The following is a 22,365-nucleotide window of genomic DNA, read 5'->3' on the forward strand; positions in this document are numbered from 1 at the left end:
TTAAAAAAAATTGTCTCCCTCTGCAAGTAGCGAGATGTTTCCGTTACAAATAATGAAAACTCTCTGCAGGGTAAAAATTCACAATGAAGAGTGAATTACAGAGGGGGAACCAGCGTTTTACAACTTGAATATTACGCTTATAACAAATCAAATTACGCTGTTTTCAGTGCACTGTACCTTACATTTTCTGTAATTTGTGTATGCATAGGTTTTCCTTTCAGAATAACATAATTTATGTAAGAACTTACCTGATAAATTCATTTCTTTCATATTAGCACGAGTCCATGAGCTAGTGACGTATGGGATATACATTCCTACCAGGAGGGGCAAAGTTTCCCAAACCTCAAAATGCCTACAAATACACCCCTCACCACACCCACAAATCAGTTTAACGAATAGCCAAGAAGTGGGGTGACAAGAAAAAAGTGCGAAAGCATATAAAATAAGGAATTGGAATAATTGTGCTTTATACAAAAAAATCATAACCACCACAAAAAAAGGGCGGGCCTCATGGACTCTTGCTAATATGAAAGAAATGAATTTATCAGGTAAGTTCTTACATAAATTATGTTTTCTTTCATGTAATTAGCAAGAGTCCATGAGCTAGTGACGTATGGGATAATGACTACCCAAGATGTGGATCTTTCCACGCAAGAGTCACTAGAGAGGGAGGGATAAAATAAAGACAGCCAATTCCTGCTGAAAATAATCCACACCCAAAATAAAGTTTAATGAAAAACATAAACAGAAGATTCAAACTGAAACCGCTGCCTGAAGTACTTTTCTACCAAAAACTGCTTCAGAAGAAGAAAATACATCAAAATGGTAGAATTTAGTAAAAGTATGCAAAGAGGACCAAGTTGCTGCTTTGCAAATCTGATCAACCGAAGCTTCATTCTTAAACGCCCAGGAAGTAGAAACTGACCTAGTAGAATGAGCTGTAATCCTTTGAGGCGGAGTTTTACCCGACTCGACATAGGCATGATGAATTAAAGATTTCAACCAAGATGCCAAAGAAACGGCAGAAGCTTTCTGGCCTTTTCTAGAACCGGAAAAGATAACAAATAGACTAGAAGTCTTTCGGAAAGACTTAGTAGCTTCAACATAATATTTCAAAGCCCTAACAACATCCAAAGAATGCAACGATTTCTCCTTAGAATTCTTAGGATTAGGACATAATGAGGGAACCACAATTTCTCTACCAATGTTGTTGGAATTCACAACCTTAGGTAAAAATTCAAAAGAAGTTCGCAACACCGCCTTATCCTGATGAAAAATCAGAAAAGGAGACTCACAAGAAAGAGCAGATAATTCAGAGACTCTTCTGGCAGAAGAGATCGCCAAAAGGAACAAAACTTTCCAAGAAAGTAATTTAATGTCCAATGAATGCATGGGTTCAAAAGGAGGAGCTTGAAGAGCCCCCAGAACCAAATTCAAACTCCAAGGAGGAGAAATTGACTTAATGACAGGTTTTATATGAAACAAAGCTTGTACAAAACAATGAATATCAGGAAGATTAGCAATCTTTCTGTGAAAAAGAACAGAAAGAGCAGAGATTTGTCCTTTCAAAGAACTTGCGGATAAACCTTTATCTAAACCATCCTGAAGAAACTGTAAAATTCTCGGAATTCTAAAAGAATGCCAAGAAAAATGATGAGAAAGACACCAAGAAATATAAGTCTTCCAGACTCTATAATATATCTCTCTAGATACAGATTTACGAGCCTGTAACATAGTATTAATCACAGAGTCAGAGAAACCTCTTTGACCAAGAATCAAGCGTTCAATCTCCATACCTTTAAATTTAAGGATTTGAGATCCTGATGGAAAAAAGGACCTTGCGACAGAAGGTCTGGTCTTAGCGGAAGAGTCCACGGATGGCAAGAGGCCATCCGGACAAGATCCGCATACCAAAACCTGTGAGGCCATGCCGGAGCTACCAGCAGAACAAACGAGCATTCCTTCAGAATCTTGGAGATTACTCTTGGAAGAAGAACTAGAGGCGGAAAGATATAGGCAGGATGATACTTCCAAGGAAGTGATAATGCATCCACTGCTTCCGCCTGAGGATCCCGGGATCTGGACAGATACCTGGGAAGTTTCTTGTTTAGATGAGACGCCACCAGATCTATTTCTGGAAGCTCCCACATTTGAACAATCTGAAGAAATACCTCTGGGTGAAGAGACCATTCGCCCGGATGCAACGTTTGGCGACTGAGATAATCCGCTTCCCAATTGTCTATACCTGGGATATGAACCGCAGAGATTAGACAGGAGCTGGATTCCGCCCAAACCAGAATTCGAGATACTTCTTTCATAGCCAAAGGACTGTGAGTTCCTCCTTGATGATTGATGTATGCCACAGTTGTGACATTGTCTGTCTGAAAACAAATGAACGATTCTCTCTTCAGAAGAGGCCAAGACTGAAGAGCTCTTAAAATTGCACGGAGTTCCAAAATATTGATCGGTAATCTCACCTCCTGAGATTCCCAAACTCCTTGTGCCGTCAGAGATCCCCACACAGCACCCCAACCTGTAAGACTTGCATCTGTTGAAATTACAGTCCAGGTCGGAAGAACAAAAGAAGCCCCCTGAATTAAACGATGGTGATCTGTCCACCACGTTAGATAGTGTCGTACAATCGGTTTTAAAGATATTAATTGAGATATCTTTGTGTAATCCCTGCACCATTGATTCAGCATACAGAGCTGAAGAGGTCGCATGTGAAAACGAGCAAAGGGGATCGCGTCCGATGCAGCAGTCATAAGACCTAGAATTTCCATGCATAAGGCTACCGAAGGGAATGATTGTGACTGAAGGTTTCGACAAGCTGAAATCAATTTTAGACGTCTCTAGTCTGTCAAAGACAGAGTCATGGACACTGAATCTATCTGGAAACCCAAAAAGGTTACCCTTGTCTGAGGAGTCAATGAACTGTTTAGTGAATTGATCCTCCAACCATAATCTTGAAGAAACAACACAAGTCGATTCGTATGAGATTCTGCTAAATGTAAAGACTGAGCAAGTACCAAGATATCGTCCAAATAAGGAAATACCACAATACCCTGTTCTCTGATTACAGACAGAAGGGCACCGAGAACCTTTGTAAAAATTCTTGGAGCTGTAGCTAGGCCAAACGGCAGAGCCACAAACTGGTAATGCTTGTCCAAAAAAGAGAATCTCAGGAACTGATAATGATCTGGATGAATCGAAATATGCAGATATGCATCCTGTAAATCTATTGTGGACATATAATGCCCTTGTTGAACAAAAGGCAAGATAGTCCTTACAGTTACCATTTTGAACGTTGGTATCCTTACATAACGATTCAATATTTTTAGATCCAGAACTGGTCTGAAGGAATTCTCCTTCTTTGGTACAATGAAGAGATTCGAATAAAACCCCAGCCCCTGTTCCAGAACTGGAACTGGCATAATTACTCCAGCCAACTCTAGATCTGAAACACATTTCAGAAATGCTTGAGCTTTCACTGGATTTACTGGGACACGGGAAAGAAAAAATCTCTTTGCAGGAGGTCTTATCTTGAAACCAATTCTGTACCCTTCTGAAACAATGTTCTGAATCCAAAGATTGTGAACAGAATTGATCCAAATTTCTTTGAAAAAACGTAACCTGCCCCCTACCAGCTGAGCTGGAATGAGGGCCGCACTTTCATGTGGACTTAGAAGCTGGCTTTGCTTTTCTAGAAGGCTTGGATTTATTCCAGACTGGAGATGGTTTCCAAACTGAAACTGCTCCTGAGGATGAAGGATCAGGCTTTTGTTCTTTGTTGAAACGAAAGGAACGAAAATGATTATTAGCCCTGTTTTTACCCTTAGATTTTTTATCCTGTGGTAAAAAAGTTCCTTTCCCACCAGTAACAGTTGAGATAATAGAATCCAACTGAGAACCAAATAATTTGTTACCCTGGAAAGAAATGGAAAGTAGAGTCGATTTAGAAGACATATCAGCATTCCAAGTTTTAAGCCATAAAGCTCTTCTAGCTAAAATAGCTAGAGACATAAACCTGACATCAACTCTGATAATATCAAAAATGGCATCACAGATAAAATTATTAGCATGTTGAAGAAGAAGAATAATATTATGAGAATCATGATCTGTTACTTGTTGCGCTAAAGTTTCCAACCAAAAAGTTGAAGCTGCGGCAACATCAGCCAATGATATAGCAGGTCTAAGAAGATTACCTGAACACAGATAAGCTTTTCTTAGAAAGGATTCAATTTTCCTATCTAAAGGATCCTTAAAGGAATTACCATCTGACGTAGGAATAGTAGTACGTTTAGCAAGGGTAGAAATAGCCCCATCAACTTTAGGGATTTTGTCCCAAAATTCTAATCTGTCAGACGGCACAGGATATAATTGCTTAAAACGTTTAGAAGGAGTAAATGAATTACCCAAATTATTCCATTCTCTGGAAATTACTTCAGAAATAGCACCAGGAACAGGAAAAACTTCTGGAATAACCACAGGAGATTTAAAGACCTTATCTAAACGTTTAGATTTAGTATCAAGAGGACCAGAATCCTCAATTTCTAAAGCAATTAGTACTTCTTTAAGTAAAGAACGAATAAATTCCATTTTAAATAAATATGAAGATTTATCAGCATCAACCTCTGAGACAGAATCCCCTGAACCAGAAGAGTCATTAGAATCAGAATGATGATGTTCATTTAAAAATTCATCTGTATAAAGAGAAGTTTTAAAATATTTTTTATGTTTACTAGAAGGAGGAATAACAGACATAGCCTTCTTGATGGATTCAGAAACAAAATCTCTTATGTTATCAGGAACATTCTGAACATTAGATGTTGATGGAACTGCAACAGGTAATGGTACATTACTAAAGGAAATATTATCTGCATTAACAAGTTTGTCATGACAATTAATACAAACAACAGCTGGAGGAACAGCTACCAAAAGTTTACAGCAGATACACTTAGCTTTGGTAGTTCCAGCACCAGACAGCGATTTTCCTGAAGTATCTTCTGACTCAGATGCAACGTGAGACATCTTGCAATATGTAAGAGAAAAAACAACATATAAAGCAAAATTGATCAAATTCCTTAAATGACAGTTTCAGGAATGGGAAAAAATGCCAAGGAACAAGCTTCTAGCAACCAGAAGCAAAGAAAAAACAGAATTTATGTTTACCTGATAAATTACTTTCTCCAACGGTGTGTCCGGTCCACGGCGTCATCCTTACTTGTGGGATATTCTCTTCCCCAACAGGAAATGGCAAAGAGCCCAGCAAAGCTGGTCACATGATCCCTCCTAGGCTCCGCCTACCCCAGTCATTCGACCGACGTTAAGGAGGAATATTTGCATAGGAGAAACCATATGTTACCGTGGTGACTGTAGTTAAAGAAAATAAATTATCAGACCTGATTAAAAAAACCAGGGCGGGCCGTGGACCGGACACACCGTTGGAGAAAGTAATTTATCAGGTAAACATAAATTCTGTTTTCTCCAACATAGGTGTGTCCGGTCCACGGCGTCATCCTTACTTGTGGGAACCAATACCAAAGCTTTAGGACACGGATGAAGGGAGGGAGCAAATCAGGTCACCTAAATGGAAGGCACCACGGCTTGCAAAACCTTTCTCCCAAAAATAGCCTCAGAAGAAGCAAAAGTATCAAATTTGTAAAATTTAGAAAAAGTGTGCAGTGAAGACACTGATCAACAGAAGCCTCGTTCTTGAAGGCCCATGTGGAAGCCACAGCCCTAGTGGAGTGAGCTGTGATTCTTTCAGGAGGCTGCCGTCCGGCAGTCTCATAAGCCAATCGGATAATGCTTTTAATCCAGAAGGAGAGAGAGGTAGAAGTTGCTTTTTGACCTCTCCGTTTACCAGAATAAACAACAAACAAAGACAAAGTTTGTCTGAAATCCTTAGTAGCTGCTAAGTAAAATTTGAGAGCACGAACTACATCCAAGTTGTGCAACAAACGTTCCTTCTTTGAAACTGGATTAGGACACAAAGAAGGCACAACTATCTCCTGGTTAATGTTTTTGTTAGAAACAACTTTTGGAAGAAAACCAGGTTTAGTACGCAAAACCACCTTATCTGCATGGAACACCAGATAAGGAGAAGAACACTGCAGAGCAGATAATTCTGAAACTCTTCTAGCAGAAGAAATTGCAACCAAAAACAAAACTTTCCAAGATAATAACTTAATATCAACGGAATGTAAGGGTTCAAACGGAACCCCCTGAAGAACTGAAAGAACTAGGTTGAGACTCCAAGGAGGAGTCAAAATTTTGTAAACAGGCTTGATTCTAACCAGAGCCTGAACAAAGGCTAGAACATCTGGCACAGCTGCCAGCTTTTTGTGAAGTAACACAGACAAGGCAGAAATCTGTCCCATCAAGGAACTTGCAGATAATCCTTTTTCCAATCCTTCTCGAAGGAAGGATAGACTCTTAGGAATCTTAACCTTGTCCCAAGGGAATCCTGCAGATTCACACCAACAGATATACCAAATTATGTGGTAATTTTTCTGGTTACAGGCTTTCAGGCCTGAACAAGAGTATTAATAACAGAATCTGAGAACCCTCGCTTTGATAAGATCAAGCGTTCAATCTCCAAGCAGTCAGCTGGAGTGGGTCGAACGGACCTAGAACAAGAAGGTCTCGTCTCAAAGGTAGCTTCCATGGTGGAGCCGATGACATATTCACCAGATCTGCATACCAAGTCCTGCGTGGCCACGCAGGAGCTATCAAAATCACCGACGCCCTCTCCTGATTGATCCTGGCTACCAGCCTGGGGATGAGAGGAAACGGCGGGAACACATAAGCTAGTTTGAAGGTCCAAGGTGCTACTAGTGCATCCACTAGAGCCGCCTTGGGATCCCTGGATCTGTACCCGTAGTAAGGAACTCTGAAGTTCTGACGAGAGGCCATCAGATCCATGTCTGGAATGCCCCACGGTTGAGTGACTTGGGCAAAGATTTCCGGATGGAGTTCCCACTCCCCCGGATGCAATGTCTGACGACTCAGAAAATCCGCTTCCCAATTTTCCACTCCTGGGATGTGGATAGCAGACAGGTGGCAGGAGTGAGACTCCGCCCATAGAATGATTTTGGTCACTTCTTCCATCGCTAGGGAACTCCTTGTTCCCCCCTGATGGTTGATGTATGAACTTGGCCCTCGCTAGCTGAGGCCAAGCTTTGAGAGCATTGAATATCGCTCTCAGTTCCAGAATATTTATCGGTAGAAGAGATTCTACCCGAGACCAAAGACCCTGAGCTTTCAGGGATCCCCAGACCGCGCCCCAGCCCATCAGACTGGCGTCGGTCGTGACAATGACCCACTCTGGTCTGCGGAAGGTCATCCCTTGTGACAGGTTGTCCAGGGACAGCCACCAACGGAATGAGTCTCTGGTCCTCTGATTTACTTGTATCTTCGGAGACAAGTCTGAATAGTCCCCATTCCACTGACTGAGCATGAACAGTTGTAATGGTCTTAGATGAATGCGCACAAAAGGAACTATGTCCATTGCCGCTACCATCAAACCTATCACTTCCATGCACTGCGCTATGGAAGGAAGAGGAACGGAATGAAGTATCCGACAAGAGTCTAGAAGTTTTGTTTTTCTGGCTTCTGTCAGAAAAATCCTCATTTCTAAGGAGTCTATTATAGTTCCCAAGAAGGGAACCCTCGTTGACGGAGATAGAGAACTCTTTTCCACGTTCACTTTCCATCCGTGAGATCTGAGAAAGGCCAGGACAATGTCCGTGTGAGCCTTTACTTGAGGAAGGGACGACGCTCGAATCAGAATGTCGTCCAAGTAAGGTACTACAGCAATGCCCCTTGGTCTTAGCACCGCCAGAAGGGACCCTAGTACCTATGAGAAAATCCTAGGAGCAGTGGCTAATCCGAAAGAAAACGCCACGAACTGGAAATGCTTGTCCAGGAATGCAAACCTTAGGAACCGATGATGTTCCTTGTGGATAGGAATATGTAGATACGCATCCTTGAAATCCACCTTGGTCATGAATTGACCTTCCTGGATGGAAGGAAGAAGTGTTCGAATGGTTTCCATCTTGAACGATGGAACCTTGAGAAACTTGTTCAAGATCTGGAGATCTAAGATTGGTCTGAACGTTCCCTCTTTTTTGGGAACTATGAACAGATTGGAGTAGAACCCCATCCCTTGTTCTCCTAATGGAACAGGATGAATCACTCCCATTTTTAGCAGGTCTTCTACCCAATGTAAGAATGCCTGTCTTCTTATGTGGTCTGAAGACAACTGAGACCTGTGGAACCTCCCCCTTGGAGGAAGCCCCTTGAACTCCAGAGAATAACCTTGGGAGACTATTTCTAGCGCCCAAGGATCTAGAACATCTCTTGCCCCAGCCTGAGCGAAGAGAGAGAGTCTGCCCCCCACCAGATCCGGTCCCGGATCGGGGGCCCGCATTTCATGCTGTCTTGGTAGCAGTGGCAGGTTTCCTGGCCTGCTTTCCTTTGTTCCAGCCTTGCATAGGTCTCCAGGCTGGATTGGCTTGAGAAGTATTACCTTCCTGCTTAGAGGACGTAGCCCTTGGGGCTGATCCGTTTCTGCGAAAGGGACGAAACTTAGGTTTATTTTTGGTCTTGAAAAGACCTATCCTGAGGAAGGGCGTGGCCCTTGCCCCCAGTGATATCAGAGATAATCTCTTTTAAGTCAGGGCCAAAGAGTGTTTTCCCCTTGAAAGGAATGTCAAGCAATTTGTTCTTGGAAGACGCATCCGCTGCCCAAGATTTTAACCAAAGCGCTCTGCGCCACAATAGCAAACCCAGAATTTTTTCGCCGCTAACCTAGCCATGCAGTGACAGGGACAATGCATGCAATTGGTTGTAGAAGGGAACCTTGCTGAACAAACATCTTTAGCAGACCTTCTAATTTTTTATCCATAGGATCTTGGAAAGCACAACTATCTTCTATGGGTATAGTGGCGCGCTTGTGTAGAGTAGAAACCGCCCCCTCGACCTTGGGGACTGTCTGCCATCAGTCCTTTCTGGGGTCGACTATAGGAAAACAATTTTATAAATATGGGGGGAGGTACTAAAGGTATACCGGGCCTGTCCCATTCTTTACTAACAATGTATGCCACCCGCTTGGATATAGGAAAAGCTTCGGGGGGCCCCGGGGCCTCTAAGAACTTTTCCATTTTACATAGTGGTTCTGGAATGACCAGATAATCACAATCATCCAAATTGGATAACACCTCCTTAAGCAGAGCGCGGAGATGTTCCAACTTAAATTTAAAAGTAATCACATCAGGTTCAGCTTGTTGAGAAATGTTTCCTGAATCTGAAATTTCTCCCTCAGACAAAACCTCCCTGGCCCCCTCAGACTGGTGTAGGGGCCCTTCAGAAACCATATCATCAGCGTTCTCATGCTCTACAGAATTTTCTAAAACAGAGCAGTCGCGCTTTCGCTGATAAGTGGGCATATTGGCTAAAATGTTTTTGATAGAATTATCCATTACAGCCGTTAAATGTTGCATAGTAAGGAGTATTGGCGCACTAGATGTACTAGGGGCCTCCTGTATGGGCAAGACTGGTGTAGACGAAGGAGGGGATGATGCAGTACCATGCTTACTCCCCTCACTTGAGGAATCATCTTGGGCATCATTTTTACTAAATTTTTTTATGACATAAAATACATATAGTTAAATGAGAAGGAACCTTGGTTTCCCCACAGTCAGAACACAATCTATCTGGTAGTTCAGACATGTTAAACAGGCATAAACTTGATAACAAAGCACAAAAAACGTTTTAAAATAAAACCGTTACTGTCACTTTAAATTTTAAACTAAACACACTTTATTACTGCAATTGCGAAAAAGTATGAAGGAATTGTTCAAAATTCACCAAAATTTCACCACAGTGTCTTAAAGCCTTAAAAGTATTGCACACCAAATTTGGAAGCTTTAACCCTTAAAATAACGGAACCGGAGCCGTTTTTATATTTAACCCCTTTACAGTCCCTGGAATCTGCTTTGCTGAGACCCAACCAAGCCCAAAGGGGAATACGATACCAAATGATGCCTTCAGAAAGACTTTTCTATGTATCAGAGCTCCACACACATGCAGCTGCATGCCATGCTGTCCTCAAAAACAAGTGCGCCATACCGGCGCGAAAATGAGGCTCTGACTATGATTAGGGAAAGCCCCTAAAGAATAAGGTGTCAAAAACAGTGCCTGCCGATATAATCATATCAAAATACCCAGAATAAATGATTCCTCAAGGCTAAATATGTGTTAATAATGAATCGATTTAGCCCAGAAAAAGTCTACAGTCTTAATAAGCCCTTGTGAAGCCCTTATTTACTATCTTAATAAACATGGCTTACCGGATCCCATAGGGAAAATGACAGCTTCCAGCATTACATCGTCTTGTTAGAATGTGTCATACCTCAAGCAGTAAGAGACTGCACACTGTTCCCCCAACTGAAGTTAATTGCTCTCAACAGTCCTGTGTGGAACAGCCATGGATTTTAGTTACGGTGCTAAAATCATTTTCCTCATACAAACAGAAATCTTCATCTCTTTTCTGTTTCTGAGTAAATAGTACATACCAGCACTATTTTAAAATAACAAACTCTTGATTGAATAATAAAAACTACAGTTAAACACTAAAAAACTCTAAGCCATCTCCGTGGAGATGTTGCCTGTACAACGGCAAAGAGAATGACTGGGGTAGGCGGAGCCTAGGAGGGATCATGTGACCAGCTTTGCTGGGCTCTTTGCCATTTCCTGTTGGGGAAGAGAATATCCCACAAGTAAGGATGACGCCGTGGACCGGACACACCTATGTTGGAGAAATGAGACTTAAATAATGTGGAGACAAAAGCGACGCCCATATTTTTTTAGCGCCAAATAAGACGCCCACATTATTTGGCGCCTAAATGCTTTTGGCGCCAAAAAATGACGCCACTTCCGGAAGGCCGACATTTTTTGGCGCAAAAGAACGTCAAAAATGACGCAACTTCCGGCGACACGTATGACGCCGGAAACAGAAAAGATTTTTTGCGCCAAAAAAGTCCGCGCCAAGAATGACGCAATAAAATGAAGCATTTTCAGCCCCCGCGAGCCTAACAGCCCACAGGGAAAAAAGTCAAATTTTTAAGGTAAGAAAAATAATTGATTCAAGTGCATTATCCCAAATATGAAACTGACTGTCTGAAAATAAGGAATGTTGAACATCCTGAGTCAAGGCAAATAAATGTTTGAATACATATATTTAGAACTTTATTAAAAAAGTGCCCAACCATAGCTTAGAGTGTCACAGAAAATAAGACTTACTTACCCCAGGACACTCATCTACATGTTTGTAGAAAGCCAAACCAGTACTGAAACGAAAATCAGCAGAGGTAATGGTATATATATATAAGAGTATATCGTCGATCTGAAAAGGGAGGTAAGAGATGAATCTCTACGACCGATAACAGAGAACCTATGAAATAGACCCCGTAGAAGGAGATCACTGCATTCAAAATAGGCAATACTCTCCTTACATCCCTCTGACATTCACTGCACGCTGAGAGGAAAACCGGGCTCTAACCTGCTGCGGAGCGCATATCAACGTAGAATCTAGCACAAACTTACTTCACCACCTCCATAGGAGGCAAAGTTTGTAAAACTGATTTGTGGGTGTGGTGAGGGGTGTATTTGTAGGCATTTTGAGGTTTGGGAAACTTTGCCCCTCCTGGTAGGAATGTATATCCCATACGTCACTAGCTCATGGACTCTTGCTAATTACATGAAAGAAAATTAGTATTTTAGGGGCCTATTTATTAACGTGCGAGCGGACAAAATTCGCCGCACATCGATAAATGCCGACAGCATGTGCTCTCTGCATTTATTGAACTGCTCGTGCAATACCGCCCCCTGCAGATTTGTGGCCAATTGGCCTCTAGCAGAGGGTGTCAATCAATCCGATCGTATTGGATCAGGTTGATTTCTGTCCCTGGCCACAGAGCAGGTGGACATAACTTCATAACTTCTGTTTCCGGCGAGCCTTCAGGGGCATTAAGAGGCATCAAGCTCCATACAGAGCCTAATAAATATGCCCCTTAGTATTAACTGGTGAGAAAAAAAAACAGTGAGAACTTTAGTGCAAAAGTGTTTATAGAATTATGCTGGGATTTGTGAGACAATTTCATATACGCCCATGGGACACTCATGTTCTGCCCTTTTTAAGAAAAAAACAACAATTACACTTTGTATTTTGTACTTTTATGTTAGAATTTCTTTGTGTTTTTTGCACATCCAGTATACTTAAAGGGACACTGAGCCCACATTTTTTCTTTTGTGATTCAGATAGAGCATGCAATTTTATTCAACTTTCTAATTTACTCCTATTATTAATTTTTCTTTGTTCTCTTGCTACCTTTATTTGAAAAAGAAGGCATCTAAGCTTCAGAACTCTGGACAGCACTTTTTAATTGGTGGATGATTTTATCTGCCAATCAGCAAGGACAACCCAGGTTGTTTACCAAAAATGGGCCGGCATCTAAACTTACATTATTGCATTTCAAATAAAGATACCAAGAGAATGAAGAAACTTTGATAATAGGAGTAAATTAGAAAGTTGCTTAAAATGTCATGCTCTATCTGAATCATGAAAGAAAAAAAAAATTTGGGTTCAGTGTCCCTTTAATTATGATTACTGTGTGAATAATTAATATGGTTTATTCCTGCATAATTTACCAATACATTTTACGTGTTTGATAAAATACATTTTTGATGCACCTCAACAAACCATTTATTCCTTGTGTATTTTTGTGTAAATGGTTCAATTATTCATTTTGTAAGATTTTTAAATTTTGAATTTTCTTAGGCACTTTTGTAATGTGTGTGTGTATTTATCCCCTTACCATATGAAAATTCAGTATATGCCCCTTAGTGTGGCACTCTGCTTTTTATAATTCCACCAGGGAAATAGAAGGACTACCGAGGTTTCTATAGAATCTCACCAGCCCAGAGATCTTTTCAGAATCGGGGCCTTAATGAGCTTACAAGGCTGAGGTAGGATGAGTAGAAGACCAATCTATGGCTTTGGAAGATGTTCAGACATTGACTGCTGTAAAGCAATAAGTATAACAAGGAAAAGAGACTACTTGAGTAACCAGAGGAAGGTGCACAGAAGAGAGGTAACATCCTAGAGTGTAGAACATAATATAAAGGCCAAGAGTCAAAAACAGAGCAAGAACAGTCCCAGGACAAATAATCAATATCAGATAAAGGCCATGGTTCAGTCCAGATTGAGCAAGGCACCAAAAGGGTTAGACAAATCAGGAACAGTACAAGTTCAGCTACAAGTATTGTCAGCCAGGAACAGTACAAGTTTAGCTACAAGTATTGGCAGCTAGGAACAGTACAAGTTTAGATACAAGTGTTGGCAGCCAGGAACAGTACAAGTTCAGCTACAAATATTGTCAGCCAGTAACAGTACAAGTTCAGCTACAAATATTGTCAGCCAGTAACAGTACAAGTTCAGCTACAAATATTGTCAGCCAGGAACAGTACAAGTTCAGCTACAAGTATTGGCAGCCAAGAACAGTACAAGTTCAGCTACAAATATTGTCAGCCAGGAACAGTACAAGTATTGGCAGCCAGGAACAGAACAAGTTCAGCTACAAGTGTTGTCAGCCAGGAACAAGTTCAGCTACAAGTCTTGGCAGCCAGGAACAAGTTCAGCTACAAGTCTTGGCAGCCAGGAACAGTACAAGTCTTGGCAGCCAGGAACAGTGCAAGTCTTGGCAGCCAGGAACAGTACAAGTATTTGCAGCAAGAGGTGCAGAAGGATGTTAATCAATGCACAGCAATAAAGAACAATCATTGAACAGGCAAACAAACACTGACAAGGTGAAGAGGCAAACAAACACTGACAAGATGAATAGGCAAACACACACTGACAAGATGAAGAGGCAAACAAACACTGACAAGATGAAGAGGCAAACAAACACTGACAAGATGAAGAGGCAAACACACACTGACAAGATGAAGAGGCAAACAAACACTGACAAGATGAAGAGGCAAACACACACTGACAAGATGAAGAGGCAAACAAACACTGACAAGATGAAGAGGCAAACACACACTGACAAGATGAAGAGGCAAACACACACTGACAAGATGAAGAAGCAAACACACACTGACAAGATGAAGAAGCAAACACACACTGACAAGATGAAGAAGCAAACACACACTGACAAGATGAAGAGGCAAACACACACTGACAAGCTGAAGAAGCAAACACACACTGACAAGATGAAGAGGCAAACACAGACTGACAAGATGAAGAGGCAAACACACACTGACAAGATGAAGAGGCAAACACACACTGACAAGCTGAAGAAGCAAACACACACTGACAAGATGAAGAGGCAAACACACACTGACAAGATGAAGAGGCAAACAAACACTGACAAGATGAAGAGGCAAAGAAACACTGACAAGATGAAGAGGCAAACACACACTGACAAGCTGAAGAAGCAAACACACACTGACAAGATGAAGAGGCAAACACACACTGACAAGATGAAGAGGCAAACACACACTGACAAGATGAAGAGGCAAAGAAACACTGACAAGATGAAGAGGCAAAGAAACACTGACAAGATGAAGAGGCAAACACACACTGACAAGATGAAGAGGCAAACAAACACTGACAAGATGAAGAGGCAAACACACACTGACAAGATGAAGAGGCAAACAAACACTGACAAGATGAAGAGGCAAACAAACACTGACAAGATGAAGAGGCAAACAAACACTGACAAGATGAAGAGGCAAACACACACTGACAAGATGAATAGGCAAACACACACTGACAAGATGAAGAGGCAAACAAACACTGACAAGATGAAGAGGCAAACACACACTGACAAGATGAAGAGGAAACACACACTGACAAGATGAAGAGGCAAACACACACTGACAAGATGAAGAGGCAAACACACACTGACAAGATGAAGAGGCAAACACACACTGACAAGATGAAGAGGCAAACACACACTGACAAGATGAAGAGGCAAACACACACTGACAAGATGAAGAGGCAAACACACACTGACAAGATGAAGAGGCAAACACACACTGACAAGATGAAGAGGCAAAGAAACACTGACAAGATGAAGAGGCAAAGAAACACTGACAAGATGAAGAGGCAAACACACACTGACAAGATGAAGAGGCAAACACACACTGACAAGATGAAGAGGCAAACACACACTGACAAGATGAAGAGGCAAACACACACTGACAAGATGAAGAGGCAAACACACACTGACAAGATGAAGAGGCAAACAAACACTGACAAGATGAAGAGGCAAACACACACTGACAAGATGAAGAGGCAAACACACACTGACAAGATGAAGAGGCAAACACACACTGACAAGATGAAGAGGCAAACACACACTGACAAGATGAAGAGGCAAACACACACTGACAAAATGAAGAGGCAAAGAAACACTGACAAGATGAAGAGGCAAACACACACTGACAAGATGAAGAGGCAAACACACACTGACAAGATGAAGAGGCAAACACACACTGACAAGATGAAGAGGCTTTACCACAAAACGGTAGAAAGGGCAACACAAAATGGCAGTAAAACAGATTCCTCTCTCCGCATCTTCTCCCAATCCATAAGTTACCCAAGTGCCCATTTAGTAACGAGTAGCAGCACTTTAGGATGTGGCAGTCTCTTATCACGGGAAGCATAGCTACACTCTCGCTAAACCATGATTCCCAGTTCCTCCCACAAGATCTGTTTGCCAGGTAGGACAAGCGAGTGAGTGTATTGGGAAGGGTGAGGAGTGCATAAGGTTATTCTAGGCATTCACCCTGGGTGGATATTTAGGTATCCAAACCAGTTTGTATGGCTGTATACCTACTGATAAAGATAACCATCATGATTTGTAGAGCCCCAAGCTTAGACATTATGCAATATAGCCGGATCACGATAATGCGATATGTAGGAATAAGCTGGAACCAAACTGTACCTTGTACAACCATAGGCTTTATCCTCTACAAACATATGTAATAAACAAACACTAAAACTGGGTGCAAATAGAAATGCAACAGAATAAAACAATTCATTACTGAATCTATACAGGCAGCATTATGGTTTATATGACACTTACTAGTCTGTACAATGGCTGTGATTATACACTGGGTGACACATTAGTCCTCTGTTTTCTGCTGTTTCCGCAGGTCTCTCACCAGTGCTTCAGGGACAAAGCTGCAGATTCACACTGATCTGTAAAGATGCATCCGGGGAGCTCCTGGGGCACGGGGGGGACCAGCCTGACATCAGTGTGATACATAAGCAATCAGACAGGTGACATACAGGCCTGGGGAGAACTGAGCATGAGATGAGTGAGACCTGGGGAGAACTGAGCATGATATGAGTGAGGCCTGGGGAGAACTGAGCATGAGATGAGTGAGGCCTGGGGAGAACTGAGCATGAGATGAGTGAGGCCTGGGGAGAACTGAGCATGAGATGAGTGAGGCCTGGGGAGAACTGAGCATGAGATGAGTGAGGCCTAGGGAGAATTGAGCATGAGATGAGTGAGGCCTGGGGAGAACTGAGAATGAGATGAGTGAGGGCTGGGGAGAACTGAGCATGAGATGAGTGAGGGCTGGGGAGCACTGAGCATGAGATGAGTGAGGCCTGGGGAGAACTGAGCATGAGATGAGTGAGGCCTGGGGAGAACTGAGCATGAGATGAGTGAGGCCTGGGAAGAACTGAGCATGAGATGAGTGAGGCCTGGGGAGAAATGAGCATGAGATGAGTGAGGGCTGGGGAGAACTGAGCATGAGATGAGTGAGGGCTGGGGAGAACTGAGCATGAGATGAGTGAGGCCTAGGGAGAACTGAGCATGAGATGAGTGAGGCCTGGGAAGAACTGAGCATGAGATGAGTGAGGGCTGGGGAGAACTGAGCATGAGATGAGTGAGGCCTGGGGAGAGCTGAGTATGAGATGAGTGAGGGCTGGGGAGCACTGAGCATGAGATGAGTGAGGCCTGGGGAGAATTGAGCATGAGATGAGTGAGGCCTGGGGAGAACTGAGAATGAGATGAGTGAGGGCTAGGGAGAACTGAGCATGAGATGAGTGAGGGCTGGGGAGAACTGAGCATGAGATGAGTGAGGGCTGGGGAGCACTGAGCATGAGATGAGTGAGGCCTGGGGAGAATTCTAACCAAAGCCTGACAAAAAGACTGAACATCTGGCACATCCACCAGGCGTTTATGCAGCAAAATAGATAAAGCAGAAATTTGACCCTTCCGGGGCCTAGCAGACAAACCTTTCACCAGACCCTCCTGAAGAAAAGACAAAATCTTAGGAATACTAACTTTACTCCAAGAGGTAGCCCTTAGATTCAAACCAATACAGATATTTATGCTATATCTTGTAATAAATCTTTCTAGTCACAGGCTTACGCGCCTGAATCATAGTCTCAATAACCGACTCCGAAAAACCATGCTTAGATAGAATCAAGCGTTCAATCTCCAAGCAGTCAGCTTCAGAGAAATGAGATTTGGATGAAGGAACCCTGAAGTAGAAGGTCCTTCCTCAACGGAAGACTCCACGGTGGAGATGATGACATTTCCACCAGAACTGCATACCAGATCCTGCGAGGCCAAGCTAACGCAATGAGAATCACTGACACCCTCTCTTGCCTGATCCGAGGAAGAAGGGCAAATGGAGGAAACACTATGCCAGACTGAACTTCCAAGGAACTGCTAGAGCAACTAGTAAAACCGCTTGAGGATCTCTTGACCTCGAACCGTACTTCGGAAGCTTGGCATTGTGACGAGATGCCATAAGATCCAACTCTGGTTGACCCCACTTGAGAATCAAACTGGAAAACACCTCCGGATGAAGTTACCACTCCCCCGGATGAAAAGACTGTCTGCTCAGAAAATCCGCTTCCCAATTGTCCACCGCTGGAATGTGGATCACAGACAGACAACAATTGTGAGCCTCCGCTCACTGAATAATCCTGGCTACCTCCTTCATCGCCAAGGAACTCAGAGTTCCTCCTTGATGATTGATCTAAGCCACGGACGTTATATTGTCTGATAAACTGGGTTGAAGCCAACTGAGGCGAGGCCAGAAGAGCATTGAAGATTGCCCTCAGCTCTAAGACATTTATAGGAAGAACTGATTCCTCCCGAGTCCACAGACCCTGAACCTTCAGAGAACCTCAGAGAGCACCCCAACCCAGCAGACTGGCATCCGTGGTCACAATCACCCAGTAAGGCCTGCGAAAACAGGTTCCCTGGGAAAGAAGATCCTCCTGAGACAACCACCACGGAAGAGAATCTCTTGCCGCCTGATCTAAAACAATCCTTGGAGACAGATCCGTATAATCCCCATTCCACTGTCTCAGTATGCATAACTGCAGAGGTCTGAGATGAAACCGGGCAAACGGAATGATGTCCATGACTGAAACCATCAGGCCAATAACCTCCATACAATGGGCCGCAGAGGGGATGACTGAAGAGCCAGACATAAATTGAACATTTTTTACTTCCTTGCTTCTGTCAAAAAGATATTAATTTCCAGAGAATCTATAATGGTTCCCAAGAATACCACTCTTGTAGCCAGAATCAAGGAACTTTTTCCTAAATTCACCTTCCAACCGTGGGAGTGCAGAAAAGACAACAACAACTCCGTGTGGGAGTTTGCTGGTTGAAAAGATGGTGCCTGAACTAGAATGTTGTCCAGATAAGGAGCTACCGCAACCCCCTGCAATCTGAGAACTGCCAGCAACACACCCAGAACCTTTGAAAACTCCATGGGAGCTGTTGCAATACCAAAAGGAAGAGCCACAAGCTGAAAATATTTGTCTAGGAAAGCAAGTCTCAGAAACTTGTGATGATCCTTGTGAATGGGAATATGCAGATATGCATCCTTTAGATCAACTGTAGTCATGAACTGACCTTCTTGGACCAGAGGAAGAATTGACTGAATAGTTTCCATCTTGAAGGACCGGAACTCTGAGAAACTTGTTTACACACTTGAGATCCAGGATGGGTCTGAAGGTTCCCTCCTTTCTGGGAATGATAAACAGATTGGAATATAACCCTAGTCCCTACTCCTGAACTGGAACAAGAACGGTCACTCCCATGTCGGAAAATTCCTGAACACAACTTAAGAATGCCTCTTTTTTTATCTGATTTACAGATAACCTTGACAGATGAAACCTGCCCCTGGGAGGAAAAGTTTTGAACTCCAGCATGTATCCCTGGGACACAATATCTACCACCCAGGGATCTGGATCTGGGACTGATCCTGCTTGGAGGAGGAAGACTTACCAAAGAAGTTACGAAAGGAACGAAAATTACTCTGACGACCCTTCTGTTTATTTCTCCTATTCTGAGGAAGAGATTGACCCTTTCCTCCAGTGATATAAGAAATAATCTTAGCCAAACCAGGCCAAAACAAGGTCTTCCCCTTGTAAGGAATGGATAAAAGCTTAGATTTAGATGATACATCCGCAGACCAAGACTTTAATTATAAAGCCCTGCGCGCCAGAACAGCAAAGCCGGAAATTTTTGCTCCCAACTTGATGACCTGTAAAGAAGCATCCGCAATAAAAGAATTAGCCAATTTTAAAGCCTTAATTCTATCCTGAATTTCCTCCAGAGGAGATTCCTGTTGAATAGAATCAGAGAATGCATCAAACCAATATGCAGCCGCTCTGGTAAATGTCGGAATACACGCAGCAGGTTGCCATTGGGACCTCTGGTGAACATACATCCTTTTAAGTAAAGCTTCTAACTTATCCATGTGATGCTTAAAAGAACAACTATCCTCAATAGGAATAGTGGTCCTCTTAGCTAAAGTGGAAATAGCTCCCTCTACTTTAGGAACCATCTGCCAAGATTCCTTAAAAGAGTCCGCAATAGGAAACGTCTTCCTAAAAATAGGAGAAGGAGAAAAAGGAATTCCAGGCTTCTCCCATTCCCATGCAATAATTTCTGAAACACGATCTGGAACAGGAAAAACTTCCGCCACAGAAGGAACCGCAAAGAATTTGTTAAGTTTAGTAGCCTTCTTGGGAGTAACTATAATCGTCAAATCAGAGTCATCCAAAGTAGCCAAAACCTTCCCGAGTAACCAACGGAGGTGCTCCAGCTTAAATCTGAAAGAAACAACCTCAGAATCAGCCAAAGGAGTCACACTATCAGAATCTGAAATTTCACCTTCAGACGCTACTGAAATATCCTCTTCCTCAGTCCTATGGGAAGAAACATTAGAAATATCTGCAACGGAATCAGGACTCATTTTACGCTTACCCTGCAATACAGGAAAAGCGGACAAAGCCTCAGATACAGCAGAGGATATATGAGTAGCCATATCCTGTAAAGAAAAAACAACCTGAGACGAAACGCAGGGCACTGCATGTGAAGATTGGGATGAATGTTGAGAAAGCTGTGTTACAGCTTGAACAGGAGGTTCCTGAACAACATTCTCTTGAGAAAATAAAGGCTCTGTATCAAAAAAGCATATCCCTATACTGTAAGGTTCTCTCTATACATGAGGAACAGAAAGGGATAGGTGGCTCTACATTAGCGTCTAGACATAAATTGCAGGTAACAGCTTGCAAGTCCTCTTGGTCCATTTTACACACAGATTAAACAAAAAACCTAAATTTGTTTGAAAAAATTATAATAAAAATAAAACGTTACTGTTTCTTTAAAAAACGTTCCAAAAAACAAACAGCCCTGAGCCCTTACAAGCACCTCTACATCTATCAACCCCAACTAAGGTGCTTAGCCAGCCTCCTAAAGAAACTCTAAAACAATCTCACTCTCAAACCGCTCCCACGAAGATATCCGGTATCGCAGCAGCAGCTGAACAACCTCTCACTGACGAAGCCAAAACAATACTGAAAGGAAGAGCGTGCAACCCTCGTGCCAAACAAACCAAACTCCGCCCATCGTGGGCGTTTACACAACCTCCCGGTCGGCATGACAGTATCAAAGTAAAACACTGCCGGGAGGAAAATACAGAGGACTCAAAATGTTTACTGAAGCTGCCTGTCAGTAAAACGCTACTAGCGTTTTAAACACACACACTAGCCAAATACAATGCCTAGTAAAAAGAGCCACAAAACAGCCTCAGCTGCAAAATACACAGTGGTGCCCCACAACACTGCCAAGAGTTAAATAAAAACTGAACAGTCAGAAAATGAACCCCCTAAGTGCCATGTCTATCTAAGAACAGCACTTACCTCAAAAAAAAGGCTGAATAAACTTACTCAGACTTTTTAAAAGAAGGGCAGCATAAACTACATGGGAGACGCAGAGGGGATTATACCCCCCAAGTTCCCAAATGCTCAAAAGCCACCATTGCTCTACTGAAGAGACTAACATGGACTGCAGCTATATCCCAGAAAAAAGTCAGAGCAGCTTGCCCTGCTTTAAAAATAAACTCTTGATAGAAGATTCAGACACCTACTTTACCACCTCCTTGCAACTACAAGCAAAGAGAATGACTGGGGGTTGTGGGTAAGGGGAGTGGTATTTACCAGCTTTTGCTGTGGTGCTCTTTGCCTCCTCCTGCAGGCCAGGAGTGATATTCCCAATAGTAATTACGATGATCTGCGGACTCACCGTGTCATTCAAAAGAAATACCGGTATTATCAGCAAGTTAGTATCCACTTTCCTCTAACTTACCAATTAGAAGCGCTGACTCAATCACACAGGCAACAGAACACTCACCATGTCAGATTGTTGCACTTGCATGCTAACTGCTTCCACCCTCCTGTGCTCCTATTTGGCGTCCCACACTCTAAAAGTACTGAGCTACTACACCAACAGTCAGAGGCGTAACTAGAAACCACCGGGCCCAGGTGCAAGAATCTAAGAAGGGCCCACCCTCACCCCTTCCCCCTCCAAAAAAGGTAAATTTGATACATATCTTTTTTTTTAACGTTTAAAATGTGAATCAGATTACGTCTGCAAAAGGAGGTACCCTGTGCCCACAGTCTGTGAGATGGTCTGACCCCCTATTACTGTATATAGTGACACTGTTTAACCAACCAGTACTGTATATAGTCAGTTAGTGACACAGTCTGTAATCTGCCGGTGAGATGGCTGGCCTGACCCTACCTGCCCCAGTACTTTATAAAGGGACCACAGTAGTCTGTGACATGGTCCAGCCCCCCCCGTACTGTATATAAGTGGTACTGTATAGACTGACACTCTTTACCCCCCGCCCCCCATGCTGTAGTAACAAGGTCTGTAATTTGCTGGTTCCACAAACATACACACACAGTCACATACATACACACACACACATATATACATAAATACACACACAGTCACATACATACAC

The 22,365-nt window shown here is 42.7% G+C and overlaps 1 protein-coding gene across 1 annotated transcript in view; it reads left to right on the top strand.

Annotated features, from left to right (window-relative positions):
• TRIM45 (tripartite motif containing 45) overlaps positions 1-22,365 on the top strand; it is a 51,140-nt gene that overhangs the window by 22,610 nt on the left and 6,165 nt on the right. The window contains exon 4 of the mRNA XM_053705750.1: positions 16,228-16,354. Coding sequence (XP_053561725.1) covers positions 16,228-16,354 — 127 coding nt within the window. The remainder of the gene's footprint in view (positions 1-16,227; positions 16,355-22,365) is intronic.

This window comes from Bombina bombina, chromosome 3 (assembly GCF_027579735.1).
Source record: "Bombina bombina isolate aBomBom1 chromosome 3, aBomBom1.pri, whole genome shotgun sequence".
Taxonomy (NCBI): Eukaryota; Metazoa; Chordata; class Amphibia; order Anura; family Bombinatoridae; genus Bombina; species Bombina bombina.